At 43.8% G+C, this 27964-nt stretch overlaps 1 protein-coding gene across 1 annotated transcript in view; it reads left to right on the plus strand.

Annotated features, from left to right (window-relative positions):
* Positions 1-9809, plus strand: part of LOC146866402 (serum albumin-like) — a 57636-nt gene extending 47827 nt beyond the window's left edge. Inside the window, exons 13-15 of the mRNA XM_085636472.1 lie at positions 2957-3089; positions 4768-4846; positions 9641-9809. Coding sequence (XP_085492598.1) covers positions 2957-3089; positions 4768-4836 — 202 coding nt within the window. The 3' untranslated portion in view covers positions 4837-4846; positions 9641-9809. The remainder of the gene's footprint in view (positions 1-2956; positions 3090-4767; positions 4847-9640) is intronic.
* Positions 9810-27964: the final 18155 nt, after the last annotated feature.

The raw sequence follows: 27964 nt of genomic DNA on the forward strand, positions 1-27964 counted from the left end.
TGAATTCGGTGGTTACAGACTCTCTCCTGTGTTGGCTGCCTCTGACCACCTTTCTAGCATTTTATTTCATTGTATGAGACACACAATACCGATGGAGGAGGTCTGTAGTAAGGTGCTCTGTGTCTTACTTCCTGTTCTGACTGAAGTCCTATCCCGGGTGGTCTGTGCCAATAATACCAAACGAACCCCGCCGCAAAAACTGGACTTTTACCTGTTCTTCTGCATTTACTTGAGATAAGCGCGCATTCAAATCAAATTCCTGTATTTGCCATGGAATTCCAGCATTTACTGTGGGCCACCCAGGATGACTTGAGGTTGACTCTCTCTTGATTAACAGTATGTGAGGAGGGTGAGTCGCCACCTCTTTTTCCCTCTCCCTTCCCCTCTTTTGATTTTTACACTTATACAGTAATTATAGATGGACATTGAAGCATCCTTATTAATACAAACAAACACATAGATTGTTTTCTCGACAATGAGCGCAAGGGCCCTTAAACCAGCCGAGTTTGTTTATAGTTCACAGGTTTTAATTCATGTTGCATGGCATAGGTGTCCTTATTCACTACGGGTATTTCCTTTTCACAGATGGTATGTCTCTGTAGTATTGTTTTTCATGCAACATATTCATTTTGTATAGCGAGTTGTCGGATTTGAATTGGCCTCTAGGTGTCTGGGTGAATTCGGGAGTTTGATTGGTGGTTAGGTGAGAGGTGAGGCATGCTTCAGCAGTGGCGTAGCAAGGGGAGGGAGTGGCGGCACGAGCTTTGGGGGTGGCAGCTTCCCCCGACCCCCCTCTTTCCTGCAGGAATCGCCAGCACCCCCGCTCTTTCATACGGCCGCCGCGGGGCGACAAACACAAGGTCCAGCTACGCCACTGTGCTTCAGATCACCGGTATTAAGGGGGAACGCAGTGCGATTTTTCTTACAGTACCTGTCAGTACCTCGAAAAGGTGTTCAGACTACCTCCCCGTCCATTTCTTGCCTTCTTGCAGAGCACGAAATGCAATGGCCACATTTTTGCCATTTTATTACAAGTTTCGTGAAAGCGTTTTTAAAGGAGGTCCCAGATATTGAAATATTGACAGCACCAAAGGAAAAGAAAATGCAATGTTTACAGTTGTGTGAGTGTGGGTGTATGAATGTGTGAGCATAAGTGACTGGCACAGGGGCGGAGACTACAGAGGAAAGTGAAGGGGTGAGCGGTAGTGATTCAGACGCTCAGAAGTGACCATCGGCTTCCACAATCCCACACCTAAGATTTTTTCATAATCTCATGTTTACAAAATTGAAACATTTCTAATTCTAATTACACATGACAAAATCATTGTTTTTCTACTCTTCACTAATGTTGATTATGATATCATTGCTTACAAGCACTGGCAAATTCAATAAGTCTATCTTGTTTTAGGTGTAGGTGTTGGTTGTTGTATGATATATTTGGATTCATGATAGGAAACACACAAAGTGGCACCTAAATACTGGTCACATTGATTGCTGTGTGTCAAGCACAGAATTATAGTTTGCATTTTGTAGGAAAGCACTAAATACCATAGGACATGCATGCCTGTTAGGAAGTATGAAGCGTTAGTGGTGATAGTGGGTGGTTCCAGGATCCTGTGGGACTATGTCCATGGGCCAGGATGTACATCTCCTCTCCTATTGCCTCATATTAGTTCACAACACCTATCTTTTCTGGTGGATTTCAAACATGCCTGAAATACTCATGTCTTTTGAATGGAAGCTTGTTGCTAGTTTAATTAACATATTGACAACTTCAAAGTGTAGCTCGTCTTTGGCAAGTGGCTTTACAGTTTCACTCACAGTCAGTGGTGTAGCTAGGCCTTATGCTGCCCATGGTTGTCCATGCATTTGCCGCCCTTCACAGGTGAATGTAAGAGCGAGGCAGGAGGCTGCCGCCCCCCCCCAAATTGCTCACAGTAGTGTTTCTTTCAAAGAAAAAATTGCACAACTAGGTTGTGTTGCTGCTGTTGTGACACTGCTTTAGTTGGTGTGCAACAGCATCTTAACAGTTGTGTTGGATCAGGAGCTCAGAGTGTTCTCCAAAGAAATAACAATGATCATGGTAGGAGCATACTAAAAGTTATCTACTCTGTCACATCTAGAAACTTAACTTTGAAGTCAAACTGAACTTATGCCTCAAGTATATTAAAGCCATTTCAAAGTTTTACTAATCTAATTCTTCTAAAAATCTGGGTGCATCTTGTTAGCTTATCTAATATAGCCGTATAGCCCTCTGCAGTGGGCTATACCAGCTATTAAAGGCCTGCTCTAGCGTTAAAGGCCCATGCCAAAGCCGAAAGCCTTTAACAAGGGAGCAGGACTTTAATGCAGATATAGCCCAGCTACAGAGGGCTATAAGGCTATTAGGAAATTCTGCCACTAGAGGGCAGAATGTTTTAACAAATAAACCAAAGGTCTCATGGAGTCCGAGGGGATTGAAAATCCCCTTGGGCTCCGTTATGCCTTTGTTCATAGCAACAGCTATGAACAATAACTTTGGAATGTTGGAGCTCTGGGCTTCTACCGGCCATTAGAAGCCCGGAACACTCCATTGTTTTCAATGGAATTCCCAACAATCTAATGTTCTAATTGTTCCTGCATGTAGAATAGTCGCCTACACAAAATACCTTTTCATTGTCCCACAAACACTTTTGTAATGAAACGTAGAGACTTCTGATGGATGTACGGGTTACCATGGTAGCCACTGGGTAATGTTAACTACATGTTTGGGCAATAGGAAGTCTACTATGGCCTAATACCCTTGGTACATTTGTAGAAATAAAGGTACACATTTCACCTGTCGTAAAATTCTCAGGTACAGCATGCACTGCAGTATCATACCTTGATGCAGGGTACACTGTTGCAAACGTTTTTCATTTTGATTACATTAAATGTCTTCCACTCACTTCAGATTTTTATCTTGTTCTCATAACAGGTTCCTTATCCACTTGATAAAACAGAAGCCCGACATCACAGAGGAACAAATGACTAAAGTCATTAAAGAATTCCTGGCTATGATGGAACATTGTTGCAAAGCCGATAACCACGCTGAATGCTTTACTGTAGAGGTAACAAATACCATATGACATATTTAGCAATAGGTAACATTATGGTAACAATATACATACATGACCAACAAGAAACGTTTGGTATCTGTTGTTTCATTCCATCCATGCTGCAGTAATCAGAGGCACCACTGCAAAATGCCAAAGATCTGCAAGCCCATTGACACAGATTTAGCTGTGTCCTGCTCATGCAAAGCTCTTGGCTTACTCCTGGAATACAGTAGTAAGGCAGGAGTACCACTAGAGACAGTCACACCTTCTTACTACAAAGGTTTAGTGATTCACCCCTTGCCTGTTTTAATGGTCAATGACTGTGAATGGGTCGCTAACTGTGAGGTTCCATGCAGCTCTTTCGTTGATTGTGGAAACTTTGAATTTCATTTTTTGATTCAGCCATCCACTGGATGTGATCCATAGTGTGAATTACTTGGGAATAGTTCTTGGTCATCTTTTTCACCAATGATACACAGTAATAGAGTGGTGTTACTGTTTTATAAACATTATAATATTTAACCCCTTCAGTGCCCCGCCCTTTCCCCCTCCTGTGCCGTGCATTGTATTAGCGGGAGAGGTCCATGACGAGATAGTCTCGTCATGGGCACAGCGCAACCGCGCTCCATGACGAGACTATCTCGTCATGGGCATAGAAGAGGTTAAATTATGGTAATTATAAAGCACAGAAAAAAGCATGGCCATTAAAACAAATGTATGAAGGTATTCCGCTTCCATTTAGCAGTTATGGCTTCAGAATGCCTTCATTAGAACGAACACGTATTTAGCATGCATTTCTTCAGCGTGCAAGTCATTAGAACGACTTGATTTTGGGATAGTTTAATTTACTATTCCGACTCCTGTCTGTACAACATTAGGGAAGGTGTTGGACTTTACATCCAACACCATTCCACCAATGATCCCCTAAAGCAAGTCTTTTTAACAACTTGTGTGCTGAAGGAATGCGTGCTAAAGACGTGTTCGTTATATTGCCGGAGCTGTGAAGGCACAGCGTGATTCCGGCTTTGTCCTAAAGGACGTTTCCCATTAAAAGTAGTCGGTACAAACAAATATAGAATTTTGGAAGAAAATGCAGAAACAGTATTTCTACAAGATATTCCCAATTTAAGCATGCAAAGCCCTAAGTCTGCTGTAATAGGGCATGTTGTGAATAAGGTATATAGTTGCGGCAGCAGCAGTATGACCAATGATTTAGCAGGTACCTCTAAAAGTGGCTCTTTGTCTCGTGACATGGCTCAGGTGTAACTAATTTCAACCCCTTTGAAGAGTCAGATTGTTCTGAGGTACTGCCCATAAGTTTCCATTTCTCCCTTGCCCAACTTGTCATCTTGGAATTTTTGTAATTGTATTTTATTTTTTGTCACCGTAGCAGCTACTATTGTGCTATATCTTATACATTGCATGAAAAACAATGGTGTAAAGAACTATTAAAAAACCACAAGTAGATAAATCAACAAATGAAATCAAGATGGAAGGAACGTAGACAAACTTTGCATTTCTAGAGAACTATCAAACCATATATTGGAAAGACCTGCCCTTACCTTTGAATCTCAGCATCATACCTCAGTAACATTGCAAGAGGATAAGAAGACCTTATGGTATCTGGTTGTGAATATACCAAAACCATTGTACAGAATTCTTCTCTCAAATATCTCTTCACTATTTGCAGGGTCCTAAGCTGATAGAAAAATGTGAGGTGCTCCTTGGAGTTAAAGCAGAAGTTAAAGTTCATGTCTAATCAATTCAAGGTAATATTCTTCAATAATTAATATTATCTATCATTGTTTATATGTGTCTAAAAGGATCGCTACACATGCTCTTTCTTGATATGTCCCTGATGCCATTGGCTTTGGCAGTACCTGCTGATTCATTCACATGTCTATAAAGGTCTGTAAGTGAGATTGGCGTATACTCTATATTTCGGCAATTTACATAGTATTCTAGCCCGTTGTTGAGGCCCAGTGCCCAATTTATGGACCCACGTTGAAAGCAAAAGGGGTTCCAATTATAGGAATAGCATGAGTAGTTTGATTATAACACTTTTAGAATTTTCCACCTTTCCAAGGTAGAACATTCTAACTTAAACAGGGAGAAACAGAAAGAAAAGCATTGTTATTTTAGAGCAGGAGGTCTACACCAGCCCTTATTGTCCCTCTACCTTTATTGTGCCCAATGGAGTTCTCAACACTTCAGTGTTCTTTTGGCATTTAAAGGAACCTGCACCTTGTACCATGTAACACCTCAAAGCCAAAGAAATGTCTTGGCAAAAGGCTTGAAATAATGCCTTTAAGTCAGATGCATAGGAGGGCACACTGTCTTTCAAAGTTTATACCATTTTTATTATTTAATGCTAGAGTTTGTGAACCTGAGGGCCCGATTCACCAAGAGCCTCTGCAGTCATTGTAGAGGCTCCGTAATCATGGTGGAAGTTCCGTAGTCATGGTGGAGGCTCCGTAGTCATGACAGGATCGCCACACTCATATCAGGATCTCCACACTCATGGTGGAGGCTCCGTAGTCATGGGGGGATCTCCACACTCATGGCGGGATCTCCGAATAGCAGGTTCTCATCGTGGAGATCCCACCACACTCTTGCGCTTTCTCCACGAATGTGGAGGCTGTTTGTGAATCGGGCCCACTTAGTATGGCTGTTTCTCAAGTATCCTGAAAACTACTTCTTTTTCCAATGACAACTAATATTTTTCATGAATTTTCACTTTTCTTTTTGTCTTTGAAATGATTCTGCTCTTTTACTCTTCCTTTCTAGACCGTATGTGATGTTTGTGGTTTGAAGTTATTCATTTGCTTAAAAAACGCGATTACCTTATTGCAGGGAGTCTTCTAATGGCACTGCGGTGTCAAGAGACCTTTTTTCAACAAGCAACAATCTGTTGAAACAATGAAAACTTTCTCTTAACTTAAATTATGCCTGATACTCAGTTCTGAATTTGCACTATGTTTGCTTTACTGTGTTCTTTTGGATTTTTGATGTGCAAACTAACACCATTGTACCTAAACATAAACCCTGTAAAACTGGCACAAAGTTGTTTTATCAAACTCACAATTGTTTTTGCTTCACCCCAGCTTATTTTGAGTGCTACTGTAACGGCCTCGCACAAGCAAGGTTTTCACAGTTTCAACATTTTTCCTGTTTTCTTGGTTATGTCTTCTTTGCACAATGGAACACAGGTGCTCTCAATCAGCGTCAGAATACACTCTGCCTCTGTGCATTAACTACTTTATAATATATCCCCTCAGTTTGTGTACCTCATGGCAATGAACGCATTTCAATGTACTTCTCAAATACCAGAATTTTATTGCGTAATGCTAAATTGATCTAGAAACCTAGGATCTTATTTATGAGGAAATGGGTGTAGGGCAGCGCCACAAGTCTGCTTGCTGCGCTGCCCTACGCCAATGTGAAAGGGCAGGAATGCACTGTATTTATTAAATACAGTGCATTCCTGTCCTTTCCCCCTGCGCTTGTGCAGAATTTGCTGCCTAGCGCCAATGTAGGGAGCCTTGCAGGGAGACAGCCTTTACAACGAAACTGTAACAACACATGCCTTTACATCACATGCCCTTGCAACGCAAAAGGTGTGCAGCAGTGGGTAGAAAGTGTTGGATTTAACTCCAACACCTTCCCTACTGTTGCACACACTGGAGTTGGAATAGAAAATTAATCTATTCCAACTTCCAGCGCACCCCGACAGAAAGTCAGAGTAAAGGTTTGCGTCGCAACGGCATGCGATGTAATAGCATGCGTTGTAACGTCACCTATTCACTCTTGCACCGTAGTGCAAGGGGGCTCTGTTGCAGGCAGGATTGCTTTTGTGCAGAAAGGGGCACCTTCCGTGACCAAAACAATCTCTAGAGGCATTTTCCTCTTTCTGCAAACATGGAAAGATGAAAAACGAGGAGAAATAAAAACATTTCTCCTCATTACGCCTGCTCTGGGGAGGCTTAAGGTTTTGGCGCTGTCCCAGGTTTATGTGATTAAGTAAATCTGGGGCAGCGTCAAAAGCCTGGGAAAATCCTCCTCAACGCCAATAGAATGCCTCCTTCATGCACAGTAAGGCAAGGCAGCAACTTGTGCCGCTTTGTCTTACTCCATATCTATGAGGCCATGCAAAGCCATGCAGAGTGGCTTTGCGTCACCTCATAGATATGATTGAGAGGCTTGCGCCCCCGGAGCATCAAAAAAAGTGACGCTTTAGTGGCGCAAGCAATTCATAAATAAGCCCCTTAGTCTCCTTTATCCAGCGATCATATTATAAGATCTCCATGGACACTGAACACGACACCACATTTACATAGAAATTGACAAAAACTAGTAGGACCAAGATGTAAGTTTAAGGCTAAAATAATGTACATGACTGCCATTTTATAGGTACTACGGGCTTATTTACAAGCCCTGTGCGCCACTGAAACGTCACTTTTTGTGATGTACCGATGGCGCACAGGGCTTAGCCACATCTACAAGGCCATGTAAATCCACCCTACGTGACTTTTCACTGCCTTGTAGATATGGAGTAAGGCAAAGCAGAGCAAGTTGCTGCCTTTCCTTAATGTGCGTTAAAGAGGCGTTCCATGGCTGTTGCAGTGGGTGTTCCCACCGCAACACCCATGGACGTTAATGCAGCCCCAGATTTACAATATCTTGTAAACCTGGGTCAGCATCAAAACCTTGGGCCTCCCTAGAGCAGGGGTAACAAGGAAAACAGTTTATATTTCTTCTAGTTTTTCCTCTTTCCACATGTTACGTTCTGCAGCACACATAGAACATGGAAAATGCCTTCATGCACAAAAACAACCATGACAACAACACAGACAGTCTTGCACCATGGTGCAAGGGTGCCTGAGTTGACATACGGCTGCTAATTGTGCGCCAGCACTGGCTGAAAGGACAGGAATGCACAGTATTTTGTAAATATGGTGCATTCCTGCCCTTTCAAATTGGTGTAGGACAGCGCAGCAAAATGACTTGCGGCCCTGCCCTACGCCAATTCTTTGTAATTATGCCCCTAAGTGGTCACCTTCTTGAATCTGTGCGGTATTCTCTTTGCACAGCTCAGTCACAATGACACGGTTTTTATCCCTATACCCCTTACCTCCTGTTTATTGCATTCTTCACTACACTCCATGCACCTGCAGCTTACTACATTCCATTTATTAGGCCAACACCTTTTGATTAAAATTCTACAGAGCAGATGTCATAACCAAAGAAAGTCAAAATCTGCAAATACCCGGAGTTACAAACTCAAAGGTGTTTGCTTAGTGACTGCTAAAAAAGCAAAAACTTGACATTGCTTTACTTTCAGTGGGCAGACACATCATTGAATAGGTGTACACAAGGCACCGTTTAGAGCACTTCCTAGCAGATAGGCTACACCAGTAAGGACTCAACAAAATAAATTGAGATTGACTTGAGCTTTTACATCACTCTTCATGCAGTAGACTGTCACCTGCACAAGGAGCATGTCACTTTCACATTGCACTGATAGCCTGCCACACCGTAGGCTGCGGCCATCGAACCACCTGACAGGTTTTCTGAATATCCAGAATGACACTTTGGTTGGCCAGCATGCACACGATCAATTTCAGTCGACATTATTTGCATGAAAACGTGTGTAGATTTTACCATTCGGTACTTGACATGACCAGTCCTACTTCGCTGAGCTCCGCATTGTTCACACTCACCATTAGTTATCAAAAAACACAGTAACGTTTGCAAGAAACTTTCCATTTTTAAATTTGAATCTGGAAAAAAAACATCTGAGCATGATTTCTTTTGCTAATGGTATTTTACTTTAGCTGGCAATGGGGGAGGCCAGTGACCTGTCATGAGCATTTGCGTAGCTCCCTTTTTTAGACCTCTCAGCTATGTCCTAAAAATAAATATATATATATCATTATTGAAAAGTGAACAGTGTGGTCACATGTGCAAAAGTTTACCTGAGATTGTGTAAAAAAACAAATTGATCACAACTATGTTAATAGGCGATGAGACAATCAGGAAACTACTCCACATTTAGCATACTTCAGAATAAACAGGAGGCACGTGAATATATTAGAGTCTCAGGGAATGTAGCACATACATATCTTCCAGTATGCCTTCATAACTGAGAGAGTGTCATAGGATTGCTTTGTATACTTGCTAACATGAAAATACATGTGCTTTAAACACAATATCAGATATCGCTAGGCAAACTAGCCCAGGATTCTTTCTTTTATTGCAAGGGAATGTGGTCCTTTTTATGCCTTTATAAACTTAGGACTACGCGTGCCAGAATGCAAATAAAAATCCTGTACAGGATGAGCTACTCACACATAGACCAGGGAAATATCAGAGCTCTGCTATGCACAGCATGGTGGTTCAGTCAGCTCACACTCTCTCAACGGGGATTTAGTGTGACCCTGAAAAAACTACTTTTGTGGAGCTTTCAACAGTAGGGGTACCCTTTCACACATGTTATTATTATTCATGAATATACGTAGCTTGTACTTCTTTGTAATGGTTCCTTTTATACTTTTACCTCGCAGGGAACAAAAGCCGGCAAGATATGTTCTTACTTCCACCTGTCAGCCAATGATCTTCCAACTTCCTGCTTCAGACTACAGTGACATCACCAGAAAAGAGGCAGCTCCTTCTCAGTCATGCCCTGCTCACCTTGTTTTGCTGCAGTGAATAAATCATCTGAAGGAAAATGTACTTGTTGTGACATGCTTGATTTCTTTATTTGTACACATCTCTGAAATATGCAGCTTCACACACGTAAGCAGCCATGTGTGGCATTTCCTGAAAGCAACACGCTGAAGGCACAAATAGACGCATTGTATTGTGTCTGCATTTATATAGCGCTTACTGCCTATGACGCGGAGTTTAACATTAAGCCCCAATTTCCAATGCTTGATCTTTGACTCTGTGTGTCTGTCATTTCACTGGCCTCTCAGTGCAACTTCTGTCTGCGATGGAACCTCATAATAAGATACACTTCAGCATTAGGCTGTGCTGTGAGCCACGCTATTTGTTTCCTGTTGACCTCGACGTGTCCTTCCATACATATTAATTGCAGATGTTTAGGGGCCAAACAAGTGCATGGCCAGGGGATAATCGCATGGGAAGCTGTCTCCCCTTGTGGCTAGCATCTCTTTGCTTATCTGTCTGTCTCTAACTCTCTGCACGCTTGACCAACTGTCAGGCCTGTCAATGTATCTCCTTTCATGTAAAGGCAGACAAGGGTACAGGGCTAGGGTGGAACACCAATGGCTGTTTCAGCACAATCATCGAATAACAGAACATAACACGATAATAGTTCAGCTCTCCCTGTGTTATACTCAACATAAACAACCTTTCTTTTTTCCAAATGTAACTTATATTTACAAGTTATGATTAGAGCAATGGAAGACACCTCTGTAAAGTAAGGAAAGGTTATATAATAAGCATTGACAAAGTCACTAAATCTGCCTAAATTATAAGCTACAGACAACACTGCAGGTGCTCATAAAGAACATACAGACAGACATACATGCTGTCAGGAATTGAGTTCTACATTTGGCAGGGAGGTACCCCTGTCAACTCAATAAAAACCACTGTGGCTAGGTCAACACACAGTTTTTTTTAAGACAGTTTATTAAGTTGATATCAGACCAAAATAAACAGTACACAACTGAACATCCAACTATCCCAACCATGCCCCAATAAATCCATGTTATCTGGGACACAGTGGGGCATATGTACAAAGAAGCAGTGGAGTGAGGCGTCAGCTGTCATGGCTTAACGCCTCACTCCGCCACTTCAGAAACGCAAGGCTGCAACATATTTACAAGAGTATGGTGCAGTCTTGCGTTTCCCCCTGTGCTGGCGCTACACTTAGCAGCCTAGAGCCAACACAGGTGTCTGCTTGCAGGGGAAGATTGTTTATGTGCAGGAAGGGATAACTTGTACATAAACAATCTTTAAATACTGTTTTTCCACTTCTATGTGTGCTGCTTATTGGAAAAATAAAAACGAGGAGAAATGAAGCATATCTCCTCGTTTCGCCAAGTTAAGGCAAGGTTTTCCCTGGTATTAATTTTGGTGCTGCCTCCTATTTATGCCACCGGTGTAAATAGGGCAAATGTCAAAATCAGTGGGGGTTGCGGTGGAACGCCCACCACAACACCCACTGCCCATCCCTTTCACGCTAAGCGTGAAAGGGGGCCTTATTTTCCAGACAGCGTTAAGCCACATGGCTTAACGCTGCCTTATAAATACGGCAAAGCCCCTATCGCCACAGGAATCTCGGAAAAAATGATGTTCTCGTGGCCGTAGGGGCTTATACATATGCCCCAGTGTGTCCAAACAATTCAGAGCCACCGCCAGGGCAATATTACATCACCTCAGTGAGTATTTAGGTATGGTCCGGTCCCTCTATATACCCAGGATCGCTAGAGCAGGATTTAGGTTTACATCTTAACCTGTGATTGTCCTCATTTTCCGACCAATGTTCCAGAAGATCTGAATCCTAGAGAAGTCCCACAAGGTATGTATATATGTCCCCCTCAGCCCACCACCTCTCAAACATAAATCATTCCCTGTTTTCCCCAATCAAGTGCAGTTGAGTTCTAGTGTATACTCGGTGTAGGATCCTAATCATGCGGAATCTTGTGATGATGGCCACATCGCGCAGATGCCTGCACGCTTCGATCAAGTCTGCATCATCTAATATTTTAAGATCTCGGCATGGCAGTGGGCTGTAAGTGTCTTATATGTCAGCGAAATGCCATGTATGTGCATTAGAGAGAAATTCTGCTCACCACTTCGTAGCTATAGCACAAGCAGCAGGCAATCTCAGAGAACTATGTACTAAGCTCAAGCAGTGCCAACACTTTTAAAGCAAAGAGTACAATACAATAAAATTGCCAAATTAATTTAGAAAAATACAGAACAATTTAACAATGAAAAAGACAAAGAGAGCATAGAAATAGATTATGGTGAACTAGAGATATGAAGCTGTATGTTTTTAAGGCAAAAAGAGCCAAGAAAAGGTCAAACACTGTGGAAAGGCAACAGTTCCTGTTGTACTGGACATAGGACAAATTTCATGCCAACTGTAATGTAACAATTCTATGATACACCAAGCAGGTTGTCCATATCAAAAGCTTTTCATTCAGATTTAGTCCCCAGCTGCTGTGAAAGCTTCTTCTGGTCAATTCTGCATCCCCTAGCTCTTCAAGGCATTCGCCTGGGATTCTGGCCTCTCGCCAGCTAGGTCTAGCAGCATCTAGTCATCCTTAACCAGCCTGGCCCTTTCTGAGTCAGCAGTCCTGCATTTTGTGTCCGTGAAGCAGGTAAACAGAAGGGCAACCACTTGCCCTTAGAGAGCAGTTATATTCCATGAGTGGCAGCAGGATTCTGGAGTCCTTGAGCCCTTGCGTGAGACCTCTTCTTACGGAAGGAGTCAGAAGTCATGATTCATCTTCCACCAGGGCCATCTTCTTCAGATAACTTCTTCCCTGGTCCTGGATTGTTCAGAAGAGGTGGTGGTTAAGGTGCCAGATTTATACTGTACATTAGACAGTGATTGGAGAAAATCTACCAATCAGTCTTATCTTATCACAGTCCCCGCTACTTCCTTTTGCAACACTTCCTCTTTGCCATCCTGTCAAATTACCTAGGATCTCCTGCTGTAGCAGGGCAAGACCCAGCTGCCACCAGACCGGCTTGTCTTCAGCTTCTTGGCTATTTGTCTACTTGATGGTCAAAACTGGATTTCCCGCCTATCATTTCTGGAGCCTGAATATCTAGAAGAGTCTTGAGGATTAATAGGAGAATCCCTACCTGGCATCTCCAAGTCAAAAGAGGTAGTACTAAAGCTGACCTTTGTTCTTCCAACTGTTCTTGTTCACTGCTAGATAGCTAATCCCTGCCAAGTATTCAGCAGTTAATACCCATCGACTTTTCCTGCGCGCTCAGATGTGAGTCTTTGTTCTCTGAGCCAGGTTTGTTAAAACTCCCAGCCAATTATGTGTATTGCAGCTCTGGAGATGTGATGATTGGCAGAACTGGTTTTAATTGGGGAAACAGCCTTTACCACGAAGCATTTTCTACGCGTTACGTTTACAACGATACTCTTACCTCGTAAACGTCTTCACAACGCGTAATGCTTCAACGACCATCTTCACCACGCAAGCAACGTCATCACGGAACAACGTCATCCTAATCCGAAAAAAAGCATCAGTCCGTTTTCAGTGTCGGCGGAGACCTGCGGAAAAAAAAGAAGAAAGGGGGCTTGGGGGGGTCTCCCCCCAAAAAAAGAAAAAGCGGAGTAAAGGTAAAATCGAGGTAACGGTAAAGCGTGGAAAACACATTCCGTTGTAACGCATGCGTGGTAAAGGCATCTGTTGCAACGGAATGCGTAGTAACGACATATATTCTTTTAAGTGAGTTTTGGCTCAGGCAGTATAAAGTACATTTTTACAAAGTTTCTTTTCTGATTATCAAAAATCTGATTTCAGCATTAAGTCAGATCTTAAAAATTAAGCAGAAAATAACAAAATAATTTTTCTAGCCCTTTCTTAAGCAGAGGTGGAAAATACAAATAAATCAATCCTAATTAATTCCACCAAGGCCAGGTCTAGAAAGTCTAGCTAGCACTACAAAGAGTGATAGCTTTTGGGTTTTACTTCACTGTGAGGTCACACTAACCCGAAAAAGTAGTGTGCCCTAGTTTTACATATTAGCAATCTACACTATGGGCCTACAAGGCACCTATGAACATATAAAAATACGTTTTTCCTACACAGCAAAGCATTATTCCCTGCCATGTGTCCAGGATCAGCTTTAGGGTGTTGTGACTAGTGCCACCAGACCGGGCGCTGAGCTCAGGGGGCTCTGTGTTTTGAAATATGTGCTGAAAAGTACCTGCTACAGAATTCCTTTTGTGTCCAGCAATTTTCAGGCAACAATAAGAATGACCATATAACTCTGATGATTAATGTACCTGCTGGAGAGAGATCAGTTTTGTTCAGTGGCCTTTTTGACTCAATCAATCAATCAATAAATGCTTTATTCGATTTTAAAAGATAATAAAATCATAAAAGCACACATTCAATAAAATCAGGTCATTTAAAAATTGCATTAAAATATCTTGATAAAATATAGCTGTTCCAAAAGTACATAATTTTACAACATAGGGATTAACAGGTTAAACTTTTTCTTTTCCTCATTATACTCTTCAAAAGCCCCGTCATAGCTCCAATACAGTACACATTGTCCAGTAACTTTAAAAAGAGAAATGCTGGACGACATTGCTGCCAGCCTCCCTGCTTTAAAATAGGCTTAATCAGTCTAGCTCTTTCTTTAATATAAAATGTACAGAATAAAACAACATGCATTGTAGATTGAAAAGCAGTGTTGTCACAGGACATGGGCAGAGTTTCCTGGACCAGTCATTTACAAAAGGAAAAGAGACAAGACGATTGAAGCAATCAAATCTGAGCCTAGTCAATATATATCTGTCAAATTCTTGTAGACAGCATACTAAATAGAGCTGGATGGAATAACTAGACAGGCTCAGTTGATGCTGGATCACAGAGTATTTACTCATCTCCACCATTAACCCCTTGTGTGCGGCGCAAATTCCGCCGCAGTGCTGCACATTCCAATTGGGGCGCATGCAGGTATCTTGGGAGGGGCTGGTATCAAGTTGAGTCAAATCATCCCTCCTTTCCTTTCTACCAGCTACACTCCCTCCCCCACTCACTTTTGCTGCCCTATGCAACTGGCCACTAGGATCTAAATTCCCAATACTATTAATACTGGGGGCTCTGTTAATATCCCCCGCCCTTTTACTTTGGTTGCAACAGTCAACGGTGCTAACTGATAAAGCTTTCCGTGTGTTGTTATCTACACCATTTTCTTCGCATTTCTCAGATAGTGTAATGGACCTTTCATTTAAGCGACCTGTAATGGATACCAAGCTTATCTCGATGTTGTCCAATCTCTGTGCGAGAGTACAAATGGATTCCTTGATCAATATGGTTAAATCATTTAATATACTCATAATTCCTGGAACATTATTAACCAGTTGGCCTTTGCCTTTACTTTTATTTTTGTTACTCGGACAAATAGTACGATCTTTAATTTTGATAGTGGTAGAAGTATCCAAACCGTGTATCGACCCAGTTTTGGTTGTTGGAATATTGATAACAGGGGGGGATACTGCTTTGCCCCTTGTAGACGAGGTACTGTTTGACAAAGCTTTTTTATTAGGAATACAGGCCATTTTTGGCGGTGGCATTGTTGTTATGTCTGTGTCGATTATAGAGATCTCATCACTACCTGTCTGGATGCATCCATTCTGTGGATCTAATGTTAGCACATGGGAGTTTGTCTCCTCCCCCGATGGTATGTGTTTAGGGGGGCCTGGTAAATCTTTATGCAAAGCCTCTTCTACATTGCATATTTGCTTTTCTATTGCACCTACAGCCCCCGTCAGATATTTCAATAATGACATACTAGGCTTGTTAGCCTTCGGACATTTTTAAGTAGTAGGTACATGCTGATGTTTTTGTTTACCCATGGCTAGCACAGCAGGACACCCCCAGTAAGGTAGCCCCACATGCAATAGGTCGTTCACAAAGTAACGGGCCTCAGTTATTCGGCCACCGTGCATATATTAAATTGGAAACAGATAAATATTGGATAAAGTTACCACATTGTCAGCATAGAGTACGATTGTCCAGTTGTAAGAGACGTAGCCCAGCCCAACCTCTTTCGGCCACTGACGGCCAAGGACGGGCCCGCCCTTGGCCCGGGCTTCGCGCGCGTACCACGCTGCGGGAGGCTCTGGTTGCTTTAATGGGCCTCTGTCGCCCTCCGATGGCGCCCGGTGCGACCACCGCGCACTGCCCCCTGGGAAATGAAGTCCAGTCGCGAAGCCGTTCCCCTCACGGCGGTGAGCACGTCGCAGGCAGTGAGGCAGGGCAGGGCTGCGTGGCAGGCAAATGGTGATCACCCCGAAGTGAATAGCGCTAAAGCTCGACCAAGCCCAAAGCAGGGCAGAAATTGCCTGGTGCTGCTGCTATGAAACTCCACACCGGATCCGCACTCCACACTCCACTGCCAGCGATCTAGTGCCTGAGGTGCCGCTTCTTAATCCCCCCTCAGACCCCGGGGGAGGGGAGCTCGGGGAGCAGGAGAGTGAGCGGGGGAAGGAGAACCTCAGTGCTATAGCGGCAAAGGAGCGAGGGAGCGGGGGCAGGAAATCTGCACGGCTGCCAATCCAACCTGCTCCACCTGACTCAACCCGGCTTATCAGGCTTATCAGCTGGCACTGCCATATCCGCCTGTACCTCCAGCTGCTGATATCTCACAGGTCTCGCAGGTCTCACCCGGTCTTGTCCTGACCTCCGCCTGCTCCGTTCAACCAGATGCTCAGCCTGCGCTCCGGCTCACGGCTTACTGCGAGACGCGGAAAAACACTATGGGCTTCACCCCAAGGAAGGCAACTGCCAGGCAGCCAGACGGCTCTTGCCCCTCTCCTCCGCTTCTCAACGCCACAGGTAGAGAGGCACTCTCGGCTTCTTGGTGGCCTCAGGGAGCCTCTGGTGGCCCCTCGCGGCCCCCTTGCGGCAGCAAGGAAGGAAGGCACCAGGTGCCTCCCAAACACCACCGCGGCCCCTGCCACTATCGGGAAGCTTTTTGCGGCTTTTTTGACTCAACATCAGTAGCACAGAGGGTAATGTCCCTGCTATAAAAAACGTGTACCATGCAGATCACATAATTATATTTTATGTAAATAGCTCAGTGGGTTACTACTTTTATCACAGAGATCCTTTTGCTACTTGCAGTACATAAGTTACAAATCCTAAAATATAGCACAGTGAGCTGTGAACTGTCATCAAAGAGCTGCATGCAAACTGGACGGTATAGGTTAGAACATTATGTTTTTCCCTAGTCTTTCACTGTCCCAAAGTTGCTAAAAAGGGTTTATTTTAGTAGAAATAAATTAGTATTTGTAAAGCAATCCCCAACCACTGTGTTACATTTTAAATCCTGAGTTCACAGTGTTGCTGGTGTTATAGGGATGCTCTATACAGGAGCTGCTCTTCACCTAAACTTGGGAACTCACCAGGGTTCTCTGCTTCTTTTTTGCATTATTTTTCCAGAAGTCTAATCCTGAAAGGGTATTGCTCTGACTTATACTAGGGGCTCCCTTGTGTCGGACAAAGCTAAACCTCTCTGAAGAGCTATGATGATAGCAAAACACATGTCAGGGGATGCTTTTAGTCACTCCAGGTTGGCTTGGATGGTATTTTACCGATCCAAAGCTGTAATGCTGTGCCTGGAATCAGGGCGGGCTCTAGGGGGGTGCAATCTGTGTCACCGCACTGGGTGCTGACTTTCGGGGGGGTGCCGTGTTTTCAAATATATTATGAATTTAAAATCACCTGCTGCGCCATTCCTTGCTCCCAGCAATTTTCATGCAACAATAAAAATGGCAAGATAACGCTGGTGATTAATATCCCTGATGAAGAGAGATAGGAGTTTTTTCTGGTGGAAGTTTTGACTCATCATAAAGTAGCAAAGAGGGTTAATGCAACTGCTGCCAAGAACGTGCAACCCGCCTACCACAGAAGTGCATATAACTGCATGTAAACTGCTTTTCTCAGAGAGATACTTTTGTTACTTGCAGTTAATAGGTTAAAATCCTAATATAGCACAGTGAGCTATCAACTATCATCAAAGAGTTGCATGCAAACTCCAAGGGATAGGTTAGAACGTAATGATTTTCTTCCTTGTGTCTTTCCTTTTCCTAATGTTGCAGAAAGGGTTAATTTGGGTAGAAATACATCTTATTAGTAAAGCCTGATGTAACGTTTTAAATTCAGATTGTGTGCTTTTCCAGACCAAACACTCTTAAACTATACTGCCTAACAGTATGGATGGCATTACACCTTGTAGTCCTCAGTATTGTGCAACATTTCCTATACACTGATTTACACATGTATGATTCATTGTCTCTGTGTAATGTGTGTGTGATGTAAGATGCTCTGACACCCTACATTGGTATGAGCAGCACTAATGAACAAAAGAAATGCACCTGAGGGAGTGGTTATGGAGACTTGAGGGGCACTATTGAAGGGTGGTAGTGAGGGAATCTGTGAAGGAGGTAATTGGGGGGTGCCAACAAACATTGTCCATCCAGGAGCGACCAGCGCTAAAGGCGACCCGACTGGAGTGGTAAAAGGCTTTTGTCATTTTACAGCTCGGGATGGATGGCACTGTGTTAATCCCATGCTTAAAGACTGCTGTAGAAATGGCAAAAGACTTTGTCCCTTTCTAGCTCAGCGTGGATGCACTGTACTAATCCTACCTATGCTTAAAAACCTTTCTAGAAAAACATACATTTCAGGTGAGCAGATTAAGAGTGTTGCTGGTGTTGTAGGGTGCTTAATACAGGAGCTGCTCTCCACCTAAACTTGGGACCTACCCAGAGTTCTCTGCTTTTTTGCATAATTTATGCAGCACTCTAACCCTAAAAGGGTAATGTTCTCACTGATTTACGTAGGTATGATTCATTGTCTCTGTATATTGGGTCTGTAGAATAAAGTGCTCTGACACCCTATGAGTTGCGCTAAAAACAAATGAAGTACATGTGAGAGAGAGGCTATGGAGAGATGTGGGACACTGTTGGAGGGTGGTAGTGAGGGAATCTGTAGAAAAGGAGATCATTGGGGGTGCCAACCAACATTGTCACACCGAACACCAACAGTGCTAAAGCCGGCCCTGCATCTGTCATTGTAGTGAATTCAAACTGAATTCCAGTCCGAAAACAGTGGTTCTCCTTGCAGGCACATCTCTTTGTCTCATATGTGGGTGGTGTAAATATACACTACTGCCCACATATGGCATTAAAATGTCTGTTAGACCTGGCACATTGGCGTGAATCTCCCTTCCATTTTCTGCTGTTGCCTCATGTATTTTTGCTGGTGTTAGTTGCTCAGGGCACTGTGCCACTGCTGTCCAGTGCCACAGTGCAAGTGCTCCCTATTGTGAATTAATGTATGATTTGTGATTCCATGATTTGTTGGTTTTGTTTACTTGTCAGACCCTAGTACAGTGCACCAGGAGTGCCCAGGGCTTGTAAATCCAAATGCTGCTGGTGGGCTTGCAGCACTGGTTGTGCCACCCAAAGAAGCAGCCTGTAAGTGCGTCTAAGGTCTGCCATTGCAGAGCCTGCGTGCAGTCTGGTACTGTCACGCTGACTGGGCAACTGGGCAAGTGCACCCACTTGCCAGTCCCTAAACCTTCCCTTTTCTTCATATCAGACACCCCTATGGTAGGCTCAAGGGCAGGGTGCATTGTAAGGATAAGGTAGGACATGCCCTGGTATGTGTGGCATGTTCTAATAGTGAAATACAACCATTTTCGTTTTTCACTATTGCAAGGCTACCTGTTCTCCATAGGTCAGAATGGGCATTTAGGTTATTGCATTTTATAATCCTAACTGACTCAGGGGACATTGTAGAAATTCTAATTTAGTATGCCTGAACTCAGAATGATAAAATCCATTTTTTTAACATTCTGTGTTTGAAAATGCCACTTTTAGAAAGTAGGCATTTTCTTGTCTAACCATTCAAACCTGCCTCTGCTAGGCTGTGTGTTCCCTGTCTGGAGTTTGAGTGACAGGGCTGGGGAATTCCAAGAGACAGGGTCAGATGTCCCAGTGGTGAATAGAGAGAGCTGCATCTAGATGGGTGGGAGGAGTTGCACCTGGAACCTGAATAGGGCTATGCCTTCCCTCCACATTGCTGGTTCCACCTCCTGTGGTGCGTCTGATGTCTCTGCCCTGCACTCTGAAAAGAAAGAAGGAGTCAGGTAAACAAAGTGCTCCAGGACTGACCAGAACCGGTTTGAACAAGGCAAAGGCCCCTCTGCCTTCAGAGGACAAAGGATGTTTGGGTATAAGTATTGGGACCCTGATCCCAAGAATTTAGATCACTTTGGGAAAACAAGAAGAAAACTCTGCTGAGGAGAGGAACCAAGAAGAAGCTGAGGAGGAACTATCCCTGAAACTGGGGGATTGGCCTGCAGTGGTTGCCTACTGCCAAAGGGAGGAAAAAAGAACTGTGTGTGTACTTTTGCTCAACTTGTAAAGGATCTCCAAGTGCTTGGAAAAGAGCTTGCCTCCTGCTGAAGTCTCATCAACAACAAACTTCACCCCCCAGCTCCCCAGAGTTCTTTGGAAGTGCCTGCTGCTGTTGTTGGGCCTTCTAAGGGACTGCATGTCGCAAGGAGCCGGAAGCGTGACTCAAGAAGGGGAAGCGTGCCACAGTCGGAGTTGTGTTCGTCGCATCTCATAAAGTGTGTCGCCGCTGCAGCATCGCATCGAGCGGAAGTGTCTTACATCATCCAGGAAGTTTCTCGCAATGCTGAAGAAGCTTGTCGCCATCGTAGCTGACGCATTGCACCACATCAAGAGAAGAGTCTCGCATCGAGGAAGATGCGTGTCGCCATCTCAGCCATCGTAGTTGTCGCATTGCACCGCATCAAGAAAAGCGCCTCGCATCCACAGAGAAGCGTGCCGCCGTAGGAGCTGTTGTCGTCGCATCGCGTAAAGGGGTGTCACTGCTGCAGCATCGCATTGAGTGGAAGCGTCTCGCAACGTCGGAGAAGAGTGCCGCTGCCAAGGCAGCTGTCGTCGCATCTCGTAAAGTTTGTCGCCGCTGCAGCTGAAGCATCGAATCGAGTCTTCTCGCAACCTCGGAGAAGCGTACCGCATCTGGAAAATCTTCACATCTTTATTTCTTTGCACCAAAATCTTCAACGCATCAACATCGTTGCAACACTTTCGTTGCCCTGCATGTCGCATCTAAAAGGTACATTGACTTAAAGTGTTGCATTTAAGAACTAAAGAGAACTAAGCAAAACTCGGCCATCTAAAGTAACAGTATTGTGTATTTTTGTCATTTAATGGTCTTGTGGTAAATCTATATAAAGAATACTTATTTTTGATATAAAACCTGTGTGGTGTCCACATGTCACTTGATTACTGTATGTGTTCACAAATGCTTTACACACTGCCTCTGAGATAAGCCTGTCTGCTTGTGCCAAGCTACCAAGGGGGTGAGCAGGGGTTATTTTAGGAGTGTACCCCTTTAGCCTGACTAGAGAAGGAGGTGCCTATTTGTCACAAGTGCATACCTGTGCCAACTAGAGACCCCCAAGTCTAACAATGTCTATGCCATAGGTGCACTTTAGACATCATTTGCAAAGTTCAAATGTACAGCACATGTTTCAGAGTGGAAGCACAGACTCCTCATTACTGTTTATCAGTGGTAAAGTGGCAAAGTCCTAAAGCCAGCAAAAATAGGTCCAGAAAAAGCCAAAATATTTGTAGTGAGCATGCAGAAAAGTCATGTTTGTTGATATGCATACTCAGGAAATATACTGGCAGGCACACATGCTTACATAGACATTTAGTTTGAGATAAATCACCAAATTACGATTTGTTTTGTGGTTTGTGGCCTGGTATGTTGATGGAACTAATGTAAATCAACTATACTTGTGTTGATTAACATTCAAAGTATTGCTCCTGAACTCACTGCCATATTCAGATAGCCTGCTAAACAATTCAGGCCAAGAATGAGAGAACACTCTCCTCCTTGAACCACCTCAATTTATGAATTGCCCTAGCCGGTATCAATCCTTCTCTGAAGCTGCAGCCTCTTTTTGGAATACCCTCTGTGGATCTAAGGACCAGACTTAACTTTTGTCATTCAGTCAATACGTAAAAAGCTCACATATTTCAACTGTATGTCACACAGTTGTACCCATACTTCTTAGTACACCGCCCTGGTGCTCCACTTTTACTATTATTTCTAAGTTGTATTGTATATGTTGTTCTTTTGCTGCCAAACAAAACACTCATATTCTTACAATAATAATAATAATATTAATAATGCAATTCTTTGAGTTTTGCTAACTGCAACTGAAATATTGCTCTAACATGCACATCACAGGTTTAAATCCCAGCAGGATAACATAATACTAAATAAGTTGGGTTCTAATATCTGTCATATGAAGCGCTATGAATCCACAGTACAGTGGCAGCAGGCACTACACGTAAAAGCAATTGGTTTTTGGTTTTTATTTTGCGAAATACAGCAGTCCTGAAAAACACTGATGAACTTCAGACTACAGGTCCCCTGAATTCTAGTCCACATATTGAGTATGAGCTGGGTCAGCTTTAGGGCAGTGTGAACCAAAACCGGCCCTGACAAAGTGCTCGGCCGCTCCCTCACCCCAAGGGGTTGGGGGTGCGACTGAGCTCTTTGCCAGGGCCGGTTTTCAGCCAATTTTGTTTCAGGGCCGATTTTGCAGACACAGGGCCCAAAACCGGCCCCAACCCGTGCGGCGCACCGGGGGATTGACCGGTGCCTGCTACAGCCAGTCTGGCCCTGTTTGTACGGACGAGGGGCACTTTTGCCCGGTGGTAGTTAGAGAGTCCGACGAGGCGGTCATGGGGTGTTGGGGCACTAAAAATGATTGTCGCACCGGGTGGCACCAGCGCTAATGCCGGCTCTGAGTCTAAGTGAATTACATCCTTATGCTAACAATGTAGCACCATGACACCCAGATTGAAGTGACTGGTCAAGTAGGATTACACCACTACTATGCTCACTGCCTACTACTGCTGGATTTGTTACACCTAAGATACCATACTAATGCATGTTAAATGAAAGCCATATTGGTAGTCTGCAATGTTCGTGTGTCGTGATATTAAATTCAGAAATACTCAGGAACACTGCATTCAGTGGTCCTGGAACAATGTACAGAGTGGGGTGCTGCCATCAATATTACTTCACAAAAGTCACCGGGAATTGTAAAAAACTGAAGTCACACAATAAGAAAATTGGGTAGCAAGTGAGCCACGCTTACTCAGCAGGAAAGGGTAATGGTGTAATGTGTGTCTAGTGGGGCATTTTGGAGCACACTGTCACAAATTAATTACTAAAGCAGACTGTGGTTTCACATTGCCATATACAGCAAGCACATTTTCCATTGAAATGGCCACAAAATTTGCATGGACATGAAAAACTATATAGTGCAAAAGTGAGATAATGTGTGGAAAAAGGGCTTCAACAAATATTCATAATTTACACATCCTCAAGTAAAGTGTCTTATTTTGTTAAGATCCTAATAAAATTATTGTTTCCATCACACCAATTTGTAAAAATAGAATATATTTCTATATAAATCCAGACATCAAAACATACTTTTTAGCATACATATAACGGAAGCTATGGATTTTCAAAGTATTAGAAAATAAATGCATTAAATAGTGCAGACATTTAACATTGTGGTGAATGGAAAAATCTGCTATTGACAATCGGTCTCTTAGGGGATGAGTTATACTGTACCCGTGCAGGGTAGAGTTCTTTGGGGTCCCAGGAGCCGGGCCCAATAATCAGTTCAATTTTACGTGGCCCGTAGAGTCAGGGTGCAGTGGCTGTCCTAGCTGTCAGTGGTCTCTGAACAGGAATCATGCCCAAGCTCCTTTTCCCATAGGGACGACGCCTCCAGACAGGGGATGCAAAATGCATAAGAGAGGGCTCTTTGCTGATGTCAGTCTCAGGTGTTGTGAAGTGCCTCCTTAATGCAGCGGCAAGTTAAGGGGTCAGTTACTTGATTGGTAACCAACAAGCCTTGGTAGCGGCAAAAGTAACAAAAAGGAACTTCGACGTCTTGTGGTCCAGGGGAGTGCAGTAGAGTCTTGAAACTCCAGTGAAAGCCAGACTACAACTCCCAAAATGCACTTCACCATTTACTTTTGGGTGATCCTTCAGAGGGCATGATGGGCAGTGACTCTTTAGATGCAGAGTGTTGTTTTACCTGCCCATTGCAGGGGACTGGTCCCACCAATACAAGGGAGTCTGAAGATGCTTCTGGCTCCTATAGAGTCCCTCTGCCAGGGATTGCCAAATTTTGGCCAAGGATGACAGTCAATCATTTAGTTCCAAGCAGCGTTGCCACAGGTCCAGGATATCCTTCCCTTGTTTATGCAAGCCTTGTTGTTGATGAAAACAGTCTTCTTGGTGTCTTTTTTTAAGTAAGTTGATCAGAGCAGAGATTCTGGTGTCAGACATGGTCCCTTAGATCCTGGATTTATGGGTTAGGAGTGTGGGACCTAGTAGTCAATGGCAAACTAGTCCCTTCATCTAATATGCCCTTGAGGTGACCACATCCAGTGGTGTAGGTCACCTTTCTTTTCTACCCAAAGCCCACTATCTCTGCTTTTCAAAAGTTGGCTGAAATTAATTTTAGGTGTACAGATCAGGCTGCTAACCCTGGAGGTGTGGCCAGCGTTACTGGAGGTGTATACTTATTGCACACTTAATTTCCTGCATTGCCAGGGTCCAAGTGTGCCTGAGGCAAGAAGAGAGCTGTGTCCTCCTCAGGGGGACAGACCAGATGCATATCAGAGGAGGTGCAGCCATCGATGACCCACTTGGGAGGGGGAAGGTGTGACCTCCTTCCTGTCAAAGCTTTTGTTCTGACGCAGCAGCTAGGGTGGGAAAACCGAGTCTTCCAGTCAAAGCACGTGTGAGCGCAGGATAGCCCAGCGGGCAACCCCTAGGTAGGCACCTGGGTGCATTCCAGTAATCCCTTGACACCACATGTGTGTCAGGGGAAAGAAGGCATGTTGTTTGATACCAAACTTGACATATTTGGTGGTACCATAATGGAGCTAGCAACCGGGGTGTGCCTGGGTGCAAGTTCCATGTTATACTGTGGGTCAACTATCACTTATAGTGTACTTTAATGGTAAATCCACTATAGAGACATATAAGCTTGCACTCATATGTCTACACCCTTGATAAACTGCACCCTGTCACCTGGGCACAAGAGGCCTTCTCTAGGGGTGACTGACACATACGTAAGAGCAGTGACCCTGTCACACATGGTGAGGACAAAGTCGAAGAAGTGAACACTGCTCCTGCAGTCTGCAATGACAGGCCTTTTGTGATCAGTTTACTTGGGTCATTCAGGGTGGCACCAGAGGTGTATCTAGCCCTTTTGCCACCCGAGGAGGTCCCCGAGTTTGCCGCCCCGCGGCAGCCGGAGTGATGAAAGGGTGGGTGGAGGGGGACGGGTGTTGGGCGATATGTCCTTTTCGTTTGCCTCTGTGGCTGATTTTAGACTGGTGTAATGATGCTTGCCCTGAGACTGCAGCTACAGCACTGGGTGGCACAACCAGTGCTGCAGGCCCTGAGTACTCCTTTACCCCCCATGCCCTTGATACCACAGTACCACTTACCTGGGAGTTATGATCTCTGTCAATTGGGGATGCTAATTACACATGCCACTTTTAGGGAGAGAGCACTGGCACAGGAGCCTGGTTAGCGGAGTCGAGAAACCACCATCTAATAATCCACACGGGGGCAAAAACTGGGGGGAACATATGCAAAAGCCCTCTTTTCTTACAAATTGACAGCCTACAGCTTTCCCTTTCACTCTCATTGGACCCCAGCATGAGTGTTACATGGTTTATATAATCCTCTCACTTTGCAGGGAAAGAAAAGTAAATACCAATCTCATTGTTAAAAGAATAAGCAGAGATGTTTTATGGCATGGACAAAATGGACTCCGACCCAGGGTCTCAGCCTTTAAGGGGCCCACTGATAGAGCCTGCTCTGTTCTACAGAGAGTCTTGCTCTGATGACTTTGAATAATTCTCAAACAGATTGTTTTAAATACTGTTTTTCTTAGAAATTATGTGGTCGATGTTTGAGAATATATTACAGACATTTTGCAGAGAAATGTGTTTGTTTCATGCAACAATCATAAGGATAAGTTACTTACCTGTAATCCTAGTTCTCTTATAGGGGTATCCTCATCAAAGTCATAAGCACATGAATATTCCCGCCCATGCGCGGGACCCCGGAAACATACAACATATATGTGGAAACATACAACATATATGTGAAAACATATATGTAGCTCTATATATACATCTATATAAATACACAATGCAGCCTTCCATAGTAATGCTGAACAATGTTGTAAGAAATTCCCCTGTATATAAATACACTCCAAAAAAAGCAGGGAGAAAATGCACATTTGAAAACTGCTTTAATAAAACATCAGAAAACACCAACTTACAAGGGAAGAATGAGAAAACATTGTCAGCACATAGGCTGTATTGCATAAAAACCTCACTGTAGAAAGCTGAAAAGCTAACCCACAGAAACACACAGATAAACTGGCACAGTGCCTTTAAGGCAGCCATGACCCCAAGCTTCCCATCATGCCTCAGGGGTGACAGTTAGGTCAGTTGTTTTTTGCAGAGATCCGCAGACCATAACACAAAGAGTTGATATGTATCTTGTTCACTTGCCCAGGGAGGCGGGAGGGTTGCTTATGATTTTGATGAGGATACCCCTGGAAGAGAACTAGAATTACAGGTAAGTAACTTATCCTTCTCTTCCAGGGATCCTCATCAATAGTCATAAGCACATGAATAGAATAGCAAGCCCATCCTCTCATCCTGCGGGCAAGTAACCATAGTATAATCAAGATACATAGTAAACAGAAAACAATAAAAAGACTCCAAAACCAGTCGACATTGGAACAGATTCTTCAAGGAGGCCTGGCCTACTTGTGTATCTGCTCTGGAGTCAGAATCCAGACAGTAATGCCTGGTAAATGTATGGACCGATTTCCAAGTTGCAGCCTTGAAAATCTCGGCCATCGGTACATTGTGTACGAATGCAACCGTAGCAGCCTTGCCCCTACTGGAATGAGCTTTGGGGGAAGCTAACAGAGGATTGTTCGCTATTTGGTAGGCCAACTTTATACAAGACACTATCCATCTTGAAATGGATCTTTTAGAAGATGGAAAGCCTGTTCTAACAGAGCCCTAGTTTACAAACAATTGCTCAGCTTTTCTCATGGACTTTGTTCCCTTCGAGTAGAATTTGAGAACCTTCTTTAGGTCTAATGAATGCAGAGACCTTTCTGCTGGTGTAGCAGGATTGGGAAAGAAAGAGGGAAGAGAAATCATCGGATTTACATGGAAATCAGACACTACTTTGGGCAGGAAGGAAGGGTGAGTTCGCATAACCACCCTATTATGATGGAAAACCGTATACAGTTCCTTAGAACAGAGTGCTTGGATTTCACTCACTTAGCGTGCTAATTTAATAGCCACTAGAAAAGCTACTTTCCATGTAAGGTGTTGTAATGTGGCCTTATGAATGGGTTCGAAGGGAGGGCCCATCAATTTGGATAAGACTAGATTCAACTCCCAAGGTGGAGAGGGAGGTCCTTCTTCAACCCCTTTAGGAAATCCTTGACCACCTGAAGTTGAAAAAATGAAGGCTGGTTAGGTGATTTTCTATATGCCGTGATTGCAGCCAAATGCACTTTTATGGATGTATACTTCAAACCAGATTTGGCCAAGTAGAGCATATAAGGCAAGATTACCTCCTCTTGCCCTTTAATTGAATTCCACCCATTACGCACACACCACAAGTAAAACCTTTTCCATATAAAGGGGTATGAGGTCCTCGTGGATGGTCTTTTTGACTCCCGCAAAATGTCCATGCAATCTTGAGGGAGGTTCAAATGTCCATACTGCAGTACTTCAGGAGCCATGCTGTCAGGCTGAGCGAGGGAAGACTGGGGTGTAGGATCTTCCCTCCCATTTTGGTCAGGCGGTCCGGCCTGCATGGGAGTCTCCGATGCGGGCGCACTGAGAGGTGCAACAGGTCCGGATACCACCATTGGCGAGGCCAGTCTGGTGCTATGAGGATCATTGTCATGCTGGATCAAATCAGTTTGGCCACAACCTTCGGAATGAGAGGGAGGGGTGG

Source organism: Triturus cristatus, chromosome 2_1, assembly GCF_964204655.1.
Source record: "Triturus cristatus chromosome 2_1, aTriCri1.1, whole genome shotgun sequence".
Taxonomy (NCBI): domain Eukaryota; kingdom Metazoa; phylum Chordata; class Amphibia; order Caudata; family Salamandridae; genus Triturus; species Triturus cristatus.